The sequence below is a fragment of the Archocentrus centrarchus genome, chromosome 21, assembly GCF_007364275.1.
Source record: "Archocentrus centrarchus isolate MPI-CPG fArcCen1 chromosome 21, fArcCen1, whole genome shotgun sequence".
NCBI lineage: Eukaryota > Metazoa > Chordata > Actinopteri > Cichliformes > Cichlidae > Archocentrus > Archocentrus centrarchus.
The window spans coordinates 9,259,733-9,271,955 of record NC_044366.1 but is presented as its reverse complement, the minus strand read 5'-3'; the positions used below and the strand labels follow the sequence as shown (position 1 = coordinate 9,271,955).

Here is a 12,223-nt window from a genome sequence, read left to right as displayed (position 1 = left end):
GCAAATTAAATTCCTAAAGAAATAATACATGCACAAAGAGACATATCAACAGTATAATCAATGCTTTGTTTGACTAGTACAGGGCCCTCAGAGGGCTCGTCTTTGAGCGGGATAGGTGTCAGAGTGACTGTTATGCCTTGATTAGACTCCATTGCAAACACGAACATGGACAGCTGGAGACCCGATGGCCGAGCAGTCATTCCTGTTACACTTCATTGAAGTCCCCTTGAAGTCCGCTGCCTGGCACATGCATAGCTGGTGCATTGTAATGTAAATTCTCCGCGGACAAGACGGCGCGGTCACAGAAAACAGGCTGGCACGCAGACATCTGCACAGACCCTTGTGCTCACCGTCTGATGACCAAATTTACATCACTCAGACCCAAGCGGACCTTAGCGGACTTGTGGATGCAGAAAGTATAATCGAGGCTTCAGTGCTTCACACAGTGAAAAGGGAACCAGTGCTGAAGGTGCTTATAACCCTGTGGGGTATGGGAAATGGAGTCCCCTCTTTCACTTTGACCCTCTTCTGTTTTTTTGAATGCCTGCCTCGGATTCATTTCATTTGACATCTTATTATGATTGAACTGTCAAATAAAAACCTCACACACTACTGGTCATCACTCAGTTTAAATGCACCCCCCCCTCCAAAAAAACAAACAAACAAAAAGTAACCTGACTTTATCCATTTTTCTTGAATTATGTGAATTATGTTTTGAAAGTACTGAGTAGTATCGCCTCGATCCCTGTTTTAGGATCAACATGGTGGATCACCCAATCGCTCATTTGACAGCTCCTCTGGCCTGACTGGACCGAGCCCAATGAACGGTCAGGCCACTGACCCCATTCACCCTCCAATGATGACCAACGCTATCTATGCATCTAATGGTGAGTGCAGCATTTTCCACAACTTTCCCTTAATGTTGTGGCTGTGACCTTTGTTGTTGCTGTGAGCACCAAATACTTGTTGCAGCAAACCTGGTATTGACAAAAGCAGAAATTATTCATCTGTTGATATGAAGTGCTGCCACCCACTATTGAAGGCTGTTTGTAACAGGGTGCACAAGTATATTGTGTGAGTGAGGTCGATGTCTGTCATCCTAAAATTGGATAGGTGAGTTATTGTTTTCAGAGCGTTTGGACTGCTGGGTCATTTCAATCCTACCAAATGCAAAGACCTTCTCTAATCAAAAAAATCTCTAGAAATCAAAAATCTTGTACTAGAGCATCTCAGAATTTTCTTTTTTTTTAAAATAATTGAATCCAAAAATGTAAACTTCCACATAGTCTATATTTCTTACACATAAAGTGAAAAATCCCAAGCCTGTTTTTATTGAGGATTATGGCTTATAGCAAAATCAGAAATTCAGTACCTCATATTATTAGACTATTATATTTTCCTAAGATCACTGAAAAAAAAATACAGAAATGTCCAACTTCTGAAACATATGTTCATTTATACATTCAGTACTTGTTTGGGGCTCCTTTACCACAAATTACTGCATCAAAGCCAGTGTGGCATGGAGGCAATTATCTCGTGACACTGCCAAGATGTTATTAATGCAGAGGTTGTTTTTTTAATTTTTTTTAATTAAAAATAAATAAATAAATAAAAAGCACAGGTTGCTTTGATAGTGGCCTTTAGGTTGTCTGTATTAATTGGGTCAGGTATTTCTCATCTTCCTCTTGACAGTTCAGGTCAGACGAGTTGGCTGGCCAATCAGGTGCTGAGTCCTACTGGAAAAGGAAATTAGTTTTGCTATAACGCTTGCTGTAGATGGAAGGGTGAAGTGCTCTAAAATCTCAAGGTAGATAGCTGCATTTACTTTGGGCTTGATAAAACCCAGTGGACCAACCACCACCAACACCAGCAGATGACATGGCACCCTAAATCATTACAGACTGGAAACTTCTCATTGGTTTTGGATTCTTTGTCACTCTACCTTCAGACTCAAGGACCTAGCTTTCTAAATGAAATGCAAAATTTCTTCTTCGAACCACTGAGCAACAGTCCAGTTCTTTTTCTCCTTAGCCCAGGTAAGACTCTTCTGATGTTGTCTCTGGCACAGGAGTGGTTGGATATTAGGATTGTGATAGTTGTAGCTCCTTTCCTGAAAATGTCTGTACATGGTGGCTCTTGAGGCACTAACAACAACCTCAGTCGATTCCTTTTGAGACACACGAGTAGTTTTGTAACAAAACAAAACGAACAAAAAGCTCAGAGCTAAAAAGCTATGTTTATGTTGCCTGATAAGGTGCAGCTAGTATTAAATTCAGCAGATAAATATTTACAGTGCAAAACATTTGCACCAACTAAGCTATTACTTGTCTAAACCTAATCTTGCACTGACGTTAAACCAAGTCCTTACGATACAGTAAATTAATTATAATCTTTTTTAAGTAAGGTCCATTTGGGTCAAATAGAAGTCAGTTTTCTTGCAGACATCCATGTACCTCCAGTTTATTGGGATCCAGTGGATTAAATGACATAGAAGCAACTACACATGCAGGTTCCAGACTGAATAGAATACATTATAATAACTTATAATTCATGGTGTCTGCTAGAGTGTGAGGGAGTGTAATCCCAGTATTATGAGAACTTGCTTTTTGTCCCCATAAGAAAGGCAGGGCCACCCAATGTAAGATGAAAAACAAATGATAAGCATAAGTACACACACAGGCTTAAGTCTGTTGTGTCATGACTTTTCCTCATTCCAGTTTATTCTGACTGTTTCGTGCTTCAAGCTGAACTTAATGCACTTTTGTTTTATTTGTATCATTTGCACCAAGTCCAGTAGAGAAGTGAATCTGCTTATTAATCATAAAAATAAATGTCTGAGAGATAAAACAAACAAAAACGATCATCTCGCCATCTACACTAGACTTAATTACAGGGTATTCTGCCCCTGTTTTCTTTCATTTTTCCCCCTCTAACTCGCTCTCCCTGCTTTTATTTTCTGCTGTGTCTCTCAAGGTTGTTTTGTTTGTTACTGTAAGGTTCTGCCTGTGAGTTATTTTAGTTCTGTGTGCTTTATATTGCTCGTTCACACAAATTCGATCCACCCCTGTATTATCGGCATTGTCCAAGTATTACAAATGTTGTGGGGACCAAAACTCACCAAAGCCAAGCCCTCATGATGGAAATCATTCAGTTTTGAGGTGAAGATATATTTTAGTGCATATTTACTTTTGGTGTTCAGGTAAGTCTCCAGAAAAAGAGTCTAAGGCGGTGTAATGTCCTATGATGTCTGACCGTATAGGTGCTCATATCATCCTCAGTTTCTGAATGATATCTGTGCTTGTTTAGCATGTGGGTGTGTTGGTTCAGGGATATATTTTTTTATTTTTTTTGGCCAGTATCAAACAGAGCTGTGTTTTTGTGTGTTTACACTGAAGCTGGCAAACAGCTCTGACCTTGAATACACTTTGCTGTTCAAATTCACCTCAGCTATTGTGTCATTTACATACACACATTAGTGTGTGTTTGCATACAGTAGCATATTTCTCATGCTCTGTGAGTTGCTTTGTGTGCGATTATTGGTTGCTGTGTATTTGTATTTGTGTGTGTGTGTGTGCTTGCCAGTATTTTACTGTTCTAATGAACTATTTCACACACTGAATCCACATTTTTTTTGGCATGGGGATCCAAATTAAAATAGGGATTTTTCTTTTCTGCACCATTGTGTGCTTTTGCAGAATAAATTAAGTGTAATGATTCACTACATATGTATTAATGCAGATGTGTTATTTTTGAGCTTTTTGTTTCTCTTCTCGATCATCTTCTTTCAACCTTTTTTTTTGTCCTTTCTGTACACTTTGTCTCCTTCTTCTGCATTATGCGGACTTTCCTAATTTTGTCATTATGTATTTTAATTAATTTGCAACACAATGCAACACAAATGAAACTGGTGGTTCAACAGCACCAATTACAGATTAAGATCATTTTACCTGTTATTTATTTATATATAAAGTAGACCTGAAGAAACTTCCGACACAAAAATCTCCTTGACGATGTCACGTAGGTTTAATAGACTTGTGTATAATTCAATCAAGTTCAGTAATTGGACATAGTAGGAACAGTATGTCAGGTTATCTCTGCCTCTGCTGCATCTTTTATTTTAATCACAGGCAGTATAAAAGATAGGTGCAGCCACTGTAACATCACCCATTACTAGTGGATGTATGTTAGAGTTTTGGCTGCTACCATGTGGGATTTTTTTTTAAGCCAGAAGTTTATCAGATTTGGGTGAAAGGATGGAGTGCCAAGTTATCAGCTAATGCTAACAAACTTTGTCAGCAAGTTGCACCTGCACACTGCACAGGCACATCGCACAGACACACAGGTCTGCTAATTAGTGGTAACAGAAAGAAACACAAACTTCTTTGATGGTCTGCTCCACACAGAAAGCCGTATTTGTCAGATAATCTATTAAAATGCTCCAAAAGGAGCCCATAGCACACACACAGTGGAGAGGTCCAGTTCATTGACGCTAGTTAGTGGAGGTGAATCATAGCAGACAGTGATCTGCTATAATTGCTGTTTGTTGGTCAAAGCAACCACAGTATCCAGGTGGATGAATTATTAATAAGAACATTCAGCCCCCTCCAAGAGTTGTGATGAAGGGGGAAACTAGCTGTAGAGGCTAAAATAGTTTTTTGTACCAGGCTGTAAACATGCTTTTTAATGCCAAACTGAGCATTTTAACCTGGGAGTTGAGGTGATTTGACTTTCTTATGGAACCATCCTCATGTGGCACCTAGAGGAACTGCAGTTTTTGGCACTTCATATTTTTTAGCCCTGAAGGTTGCAGTCTTATTTTTAATCTTTGTTTGCTCTCTTGCTTGAGCGTAGTTCAGTAACAAAATATAATTACTCTTAATTAGTTAATCATATCGGGGGGTCCACTATGACTTTGTCACTTTTAGACCAGAAAGTTGAAAGCATAATTATTACAGGTTCTTGTTTTTAATATTTTATTTTTAAATAAATGTTACAGAAATATTGCAGTCCATAAAAGTTGCTCACTCCTACTCATTCAAGGGTTTTTCATTCTTGTTACAATTTTCGTTTGTAAGTTATTATTATAAGTCATCTATAATACATTTTAGGTGGTCAGTAGCATTCTTTTAACTTTAATTACTACTTTGACCTCTCTTGATATTTTCCCAGCTATTCTTGAATGCTTTTGAATGCCTTTCCATCAGTCTCAAAGAGTTGCTGCCAATAACCACTCAACACATGTATGTAGGACCGTGTTGAGTGGTTATTGGCAGCAACTCGTCTCTTACCGTCTTAATTTGATGCAGGTTAGATGATTATAGAAGCCAGGTCATCTGCTTTCTTTCCCTTTCATTGTCCTTTCTTTTGCGTTTTAGGTCAATTTCCTGTTGAAAAGCAAATGGTTACTCTTCTAAGCTCGTACCAGATGTAGCTGCAGACAGTTGTTTCTATTGGCTAACCAGCTCAGTGCAACATAACTGATGATCTCAGATCATTAAGAAGACAAGAATTTCCAGCAATTATCTTTTGACAAGACTTAAACAATTCCAGCTGAATGAACTGCATTAAATTTTACAGCTGAAGAGAAATCCTTGAGTGCTCCAGTGCATTCAAACTTTTGACTGGTACTGTATTTGTAAAATTAATGCACTGGTTCCCGTGGCTGGTGAGAGAGAGATAGGTAGGGATGATTAGACTGACAAGCTGTAGACAAATACAGATGACAGGAAGGAAACGTTGAGTGCAAAAGAAGAGGACTCATCTATCCTCTATTGGAGCAAACTGATACTGATCTATCATCTACACAACAAATGCCTTTTTCACTTCAAATAGAGTCCGTGAGAACAGATGTGTGTGTGCGTGTGTGTGTGTGCTTGTGTGTGTGTGTGTGTGTGTGTGTGTGTGTGTGTGTGGTGAAACAAGAATGCGTTTTTGACAGTTCAGCTGATTAAGGTGCTGGCAGTGAGGAGGAGGGAGGAAGTTTAGGAAGGAGGAAAAAAAAATGTTGAAAACTGAGTGGGAGATAAAATGATTTATGGGAGATCTGAAAGGAGAGATAAATGACAGCCAAAATATCAGATTGCAAGAAAGGGAGCAGAAGAAAAATAAAGCAGGTGATTAGTGTAGAAAGAGAGCGGGAGGGAGGGATGGAGATGAGAGGACGTGATATCCTCAGATGCTGCCGTTTTCCTCTCCAGTTGCAAACGTCTCTGCTTTCAGTCAGATGTGTGCAGATGCAAGCATATAAAGGACACTCAGCAAGGACTGTGCAGTAATTCCTGCAAGTGCTGTGTGGCAGCTATGCACTCTGAGAAGTGATGACTGTATGTAAATTATGCTTGAGTGGATTGTGTGTCTGTGTATCAAGTTGTCATAAGCTCGTTTATCAAGCAGACGCAGCCATATCACTTCTATACATCTGCAGCAACTTCTGCTGTGGTTTATCTTTCTTTTACTATTCCTCATCCGTCTGCTTATCTTTCTCTCAGTTTGCCTCTTTCTCTCGTCTTTCACCTACTTTAGTTTTTAGTCTTATGAGTTTTTGTCAGCGAAGCTTTTACATGAGACTTGTTTTAACCCATTTTTCTAATCTTTTGTTCGTTCTGATGTAAGTTTTTTGTTTTTTTTTAAATATTTAGAGAAACGCTTTATAACAACAATAGAACAGAGTAACATGTTTATTTAAAGTGTTCCTGCACCCATTTTTTTAATATCAAATAATCCACTTGTAATGGCTTCAAAGGTGACTGGGAAACACATGTTACATGGAGCTGGAAGTTCAAGCGGAATTCAATGTCAGGATTTCCTCAGAAACTTTGCAAAACACTCATGCAGCATAATTCACTCACTCTGCTTCTGCCTTATGCTCGGTGCATAAATGCACGTTTGTTTACTCACTTCCCCACTATATACTTTGCTTTATAGCAGACTCACTAGGAAACCAGTGCAGGCAGCTGTTGATAGAATTTTGGAGACTACTTAGACGTACTGCTGCTACATTATTGTTCGCCAGCGATTCCTAATTATCTCTGTCTCATTAACAAACAGCAGAATGCCTACAAGACATTCAAGGTTAACAGGATTTATGCAGCTGCGTTAAATGTATGCCGTTGGTACGTTGTAACCACAAAGCTCTCTAAAACCCTGTGCCGTACCCTGACCTGCTCCTCCCTGGAAACGCTATTACATGTCACATTGACACAGCCTACAACTATTATCATAGGCCTGTTCAGTTCCACGGATTCCTCCTTTGCATTTCCAGCTACTTTTTTGCTGCAGTTTTTGAATGGCTCAGTAAGATAATATTTATTATTGCCTTAAAATAGGGAATAATAATCATATTTGATAAATATATTTGCTTCTGGGAAAAAAAAAAAAGGACCACAACAATGACCCAGGAGGGAATTTATTTGGGGATTTTATGTTTCCATCTTGGTTGGCACTGCATGAAACACTGTGGCATGACCACAAGGAAATTAACACCACACACGAGTATGAATACTGACAGCAGTGTCGGCCGCTTAGGTTGGTTACATCTTAGGCTCTACGAAGATTCACTGCAGAAGTCTAAATCAGCCATAAGGCCACAACATTGTTATTTTAGGAATACATAAACTTTGTAACTGACATATCTCTGCACAACATTTATAACAGGAAAATTTATCGAATCTGTGTAGACATGACTTTCTTTACAACATACTTTTGTTGAACTGTTATATACTGTGCTTCAATAAATTCTCATTGTACATCCTGTATAATGACAATAAAGGCATTCTATTCTATTCTAATAGCAATTGTGAATGAACATCAGATGCATTTAAATAACAGTTTTTTAAGCAGTTTCCTCGTTATTAATGTTAATGATACCAATAAACAGACAATAATGCATGATATTCTGTCTGCTGATATAGTTTACAGTTTCTTTGCACTACTTTCTGGTGTATCTGGTGTGTTTTGTAGTGTACTGTAATAGTGGTTGAAATTCACAGTTGAGATTTCAAACTGGATTACACAATGGCTTCTAATACACAATGGTGAACAGGTGGGCAATTTAAACATAGCCAATGATTCAACTTTGATATGTCTAACATTGTGTCTACACAGTGTTTGTGAGTTGTCCATCTGACCTTCATTTCATGTAAGCTTCTATGTTAATCACTGCTGTTGTGGGAGTGCCTGCTCGTCTTTCACGTACCCTGCCTTTCTCCTTTTTTTCCATCTCTACAGTCATTGTGTGCTGGTTTCTGGAGGCCTTTAGAGAGTCTGCAGCTGTAGATCACAGACACCAACAACAATCGCTGTACTAAGGAGTATGCAATGCAGGAAAATATATTTGAAGCAACAGAATTTAGTTTGGCCATCCATTTTCTTAACTGCTTTTCAAGGCTGGGGCGCTCAGTGTAAACACACAAAAACACAGCGCTGACCCTGTGAGAGGCGGGGTACACCCTGGACAGGTCGTCAGTCCATCACTTACAGTTAATTTAGAATCACCAGTTAAACTGTTTGGCAAGTTGCTGCCATATGTGTAGATCTATATTGGACCTCCATCTTCTCACTTATTCGCAAACCTCTTGAATGTCCTCACCCTTTAATCCTCTTGTCTTACTTTGCACTCGCTGGGTTTATGTTTTTCAGGTCGCACCACTAGAAACAAACATATTTATTAATATGATTTAAACTGATGCCTGTTAAGTCTTTTTTTTTTAGGCTGCATCATATCATTACTATTCTTGTCAAATCAGATTGATGGATTTCTTTGTTTTTCTAGTAACCAATGGAAATTATTCTCACATGGATGAGGAAGAGGATGGGGTACTGTACGGACATGATGCTGATTTCAGCAGCTCCAATCAAAACTCCTTTGTCCAGGAAAGGTGTGTCTTCTTCTGTCAGACAAAGCTTTTAAAGAAAGGATCTGTCAAAACAAACAAAAGATCTTTCCTAAGTTCTCTTTATCTATATTTTGTTGTCAAGACCAGAAAGAAATTTGGGGAACTGTTATTCAGATTTGTTATTTTCAGTTGTTACGTGTAAATATGCACAGATAAATGAAACATTATTTATGCTCCAGTACTTAATTGTAGCATCATTTCTCAGCTTTTAGCACACTAATCCTGCCCCGATTATAAGCCTAATGATCAGGTATCACTGAGTTTGAAAGTTGTCTGCACGAGGGTCAAACAAAATAAACTGATTCAGATGGAAAAACTACAAATACAGATTTGAGAAGTGTACTGAGAATGTAAAAAAAAATCAAATGAACGCTTGTTTTGTCTGTATGTGAACGTCTGTTTAATTTGTTTTAGGGAAAATTCACACATCTCTTGCCCGGCTCAGCCCCAGTCTCCGACCCAGAACCAGAACCAGAACCAGCGGCAGATCCAGCATGTCAAAGCCTCAAAGAGCATGGATCTGGGTACGACTCAGAACCAGCATCACACTGGTGGGGAGATTATTTTTTTCTTGTTTGTGTGCTCTGCATGGTGGCTGCATGCATCTTACCCTCACAAACATTTAAATATTCCTGCTGCTGCATGACTGCTGCACCACTAGCATGGTCTCCAAAGCCACATGCAGACTGACACCAACCCCAGCACGTGCAGGTGGGGACCTCTTGCAGAGTAATTTTTTTTTTATCTTTATTTTCTTGGCTGTAGGTTTATGTATGTCTTGTGTGCTTACTTACATACTATACGTAGGCAAAGTGCTTATCAGAAGAAGGTTTATATTACATTATGAGACAATGCAGTAGGTCTAGTAGCAGAGGTAGTCTTTTTGCATTTCATGGACTATCTTTGTCATACAAAGATCACTGGCCACACAATAATGGGATTTGGCTTCTAGAAATGTAAAGCTGCAGTACATCTTCATGTATAAAACTTCACCTTTGTGGTTGACTTGTTAATACATGAAACTTCCATATCAGAAAGCAGGAAACAAGTGATAATGTGGAGGATTTAAATTCAGCTTCATTATAGTTTTATTTATGCAAACAAATGTCAGTAAGGCAACTTTTGCAGCCACTGTGATCTCACATCTTTGTCACCTGTTGCTCTCTGATTACTGATATTCTGATTTGAGGGTGTGGTGACATTTCAGTGACTGTTTAAAAGTCAACTTTAGAAAAACTGTGTCTGTGTGCGTACTTATGCCTGTGCTTGTGCATACATCAGTGTAATGTGACAGTGGATGCAGCAGCACAACAAAAGCGTATTGTTTCAAATGTCACTTCCCTCAGTCCTCCTCCTTGAGCTAGCTCTGCTTCCAGATATGAGTGTGCGTGCATGTGTGTCTTGCACGCATGTGTGAAAGAGAATGAGACAAAGGAGAAGAGTATTTGAACAGCACAGACATCTCTTTCTACATGAATAACAGACTGATGGTATGCACTGTATGCCTGTACATCACCTCCTTTGTGTTTTTGCACACTTGATCTTCATTAAATGCACGACAAACAAATAAGGATTTAATAACGGATTGCTTGAATGGCATGGCATGTTTTCATTGCCAAACCATCAGGCAGCTATAATAACAACATCATATTAACAAATGCCTGTTTTTTTTTCTTTTATTGATGGCAAGGGAGCAAAATTCGGCTTTTCTTATACTCAGAAGTGATGTAGTGGGACCTCACATTTTTTGGGATAAATGTTATCCCTCTAGGCTAGCCCGAAATCCTGCTTGATCCCTCTCTGTTGTTTTTCTTGTTCCCAGCATGCCCTGGGTCTCTGTAAAGTTCAGAAGAGCATATTACTCAGACATTACAAACATGAGTGAAGAAGAAGAAGATGATAAGATGGACATTAATTGTGACCTGGAAGAAAAATGGACACAAAACTTTTTTTTTTTTTTTGGTGATAGATTCTATAATAGCAGTTCAGTTGAAACATTTGAAGAGCTTTGTGGGTTTTGGAAAAATATTGAAGCTGGAACAGAACAGGCCAAATTTGTTATAGCACCAACCACGAATACATGAGCTTCCTGAAGTACTGTTAATAATCATGGCCCAATATTAACCATAACCACATTGCCTAGTGAATTTATTCAGCTCTGCTAATTTGAGCATCAATTAGCAAATATGTCTCTGTCAGCACACGTGCCTTTTGCATTGCCATATGCAAATCAGATTGTGCTCATTAGTACTGTATGTACATGCCTGCAGTTACTCTTCATATCGACTTTGTAACAAAATATGAATTCCTGCCACGTGTAGTTTTGATTTACAGACCTCAAAAGGAGGTTTATCAGTTGCACAGACACACACAAATGTCACCATAATGGTGGCTATTTCACTTTATATGCAATCATAGCGGGACATTTAAAAAAAAAAAAAGTTGGAGAGTTTCTAGCAGAATTCTTTTTTAACTTTATTTATTAGAGGCATTTTCAGCTTGGCACAATTTAATTAAAGCAATATTTCAAAATCAGGCAGTTTTGGATAGTTTACGGCTGCTTCACCAGCTATGAACTCAGCAACGGCTCAGCAAGATTTAAGTGTTAATTCGCAGGCAATTGTTAGGAACGCTGAATGCATCGGAGCGTAGCAGGACACCTTAAGACTAAAGCAGGATGTCTTTGACAACAGAAGCAACGATTGTAGCCTCTGTATATAAATTCTGAATATTGTTTTAAGAATATGTGGTTAATGGAAACACATTTGTCTTCTGTCCTTTTAGTTTATACAATAATGGGACAGCAAGCTGTTCATTATACTTTGTGGGGTTTTTTTTAAGTAGTAGGAAGCCACTTTCATTGTTTTCACAACTTGTAAATGCTTCTAATAATAGTTTAATGTAACTTGTGCTTGCAGTTATATTAATAAGTGCCACAAATGTGCTTTAGTGAAAACTCCATTTAAATCTTCTTAAACAGTGACCACATTCCCATTGGATATGAGTTCATGCTTTTGTGTTACTGTGTGTGTTTGTGTGTTAAAAAAAAAAAAAAAAAAAAAAAAAGACAGACCAAGACACAGTTTTTATCTTTTTTGTTGGTGGGTCAGTTACATAATTTCATTTTTATTTAATTTGTCCTGATTTCATTTTCCACCCCAGTCCAATTAAAAATTCAAAGAATTATTTAAGATTAGTTCCAAATTATGAACATCCTCCCTCAGTTCTCGCTGTCCCTCTCACTCTCTCCATTTCTGTCACCTTTTCTTCTCTCTCTCTCTCTCTTTGCCGTAACCTTTGCTGGCTTTTGCACATATTCTCGTCTTTCA

At 38.4% G+C, this 12,223-nt stretch overlaps 1 protein-coding gene across 3 annotated transcripts in view; it reads left to right on the top strand.

Moving 5' to 3' along the window:
- The window catches only part of pard3bb (par-3 family cell polarity regulator beta b), a 219,535-nt gene that overhangs the window by 100,134 nt on the left and 107,178 nt on the right, over positions 1 to 12,223 (top strand). For 2 of the 3 annotated variants that reach the window (XM_030758551.1, XM_030758550.1), the window contains 3 exons: positions 755 to 887; positions 8,771 to 8,876; positions 9,309 to 9,445. In XM_030758551.1, coding sequence (XP_030614411.1) covers positions 755 to 887; positions 8,771 to 8,876; positions 9,309 to 9,445 — 376 coding nt within the window. The remainder of the gene's footprint in view (positions 1 to 754; positions 888 to 8,770; positions 8,877 to 9,308; positions 9,446 to 12,223) is intronic. The other variant, XM_030758552.1, reaches the window with a different exon arrangement.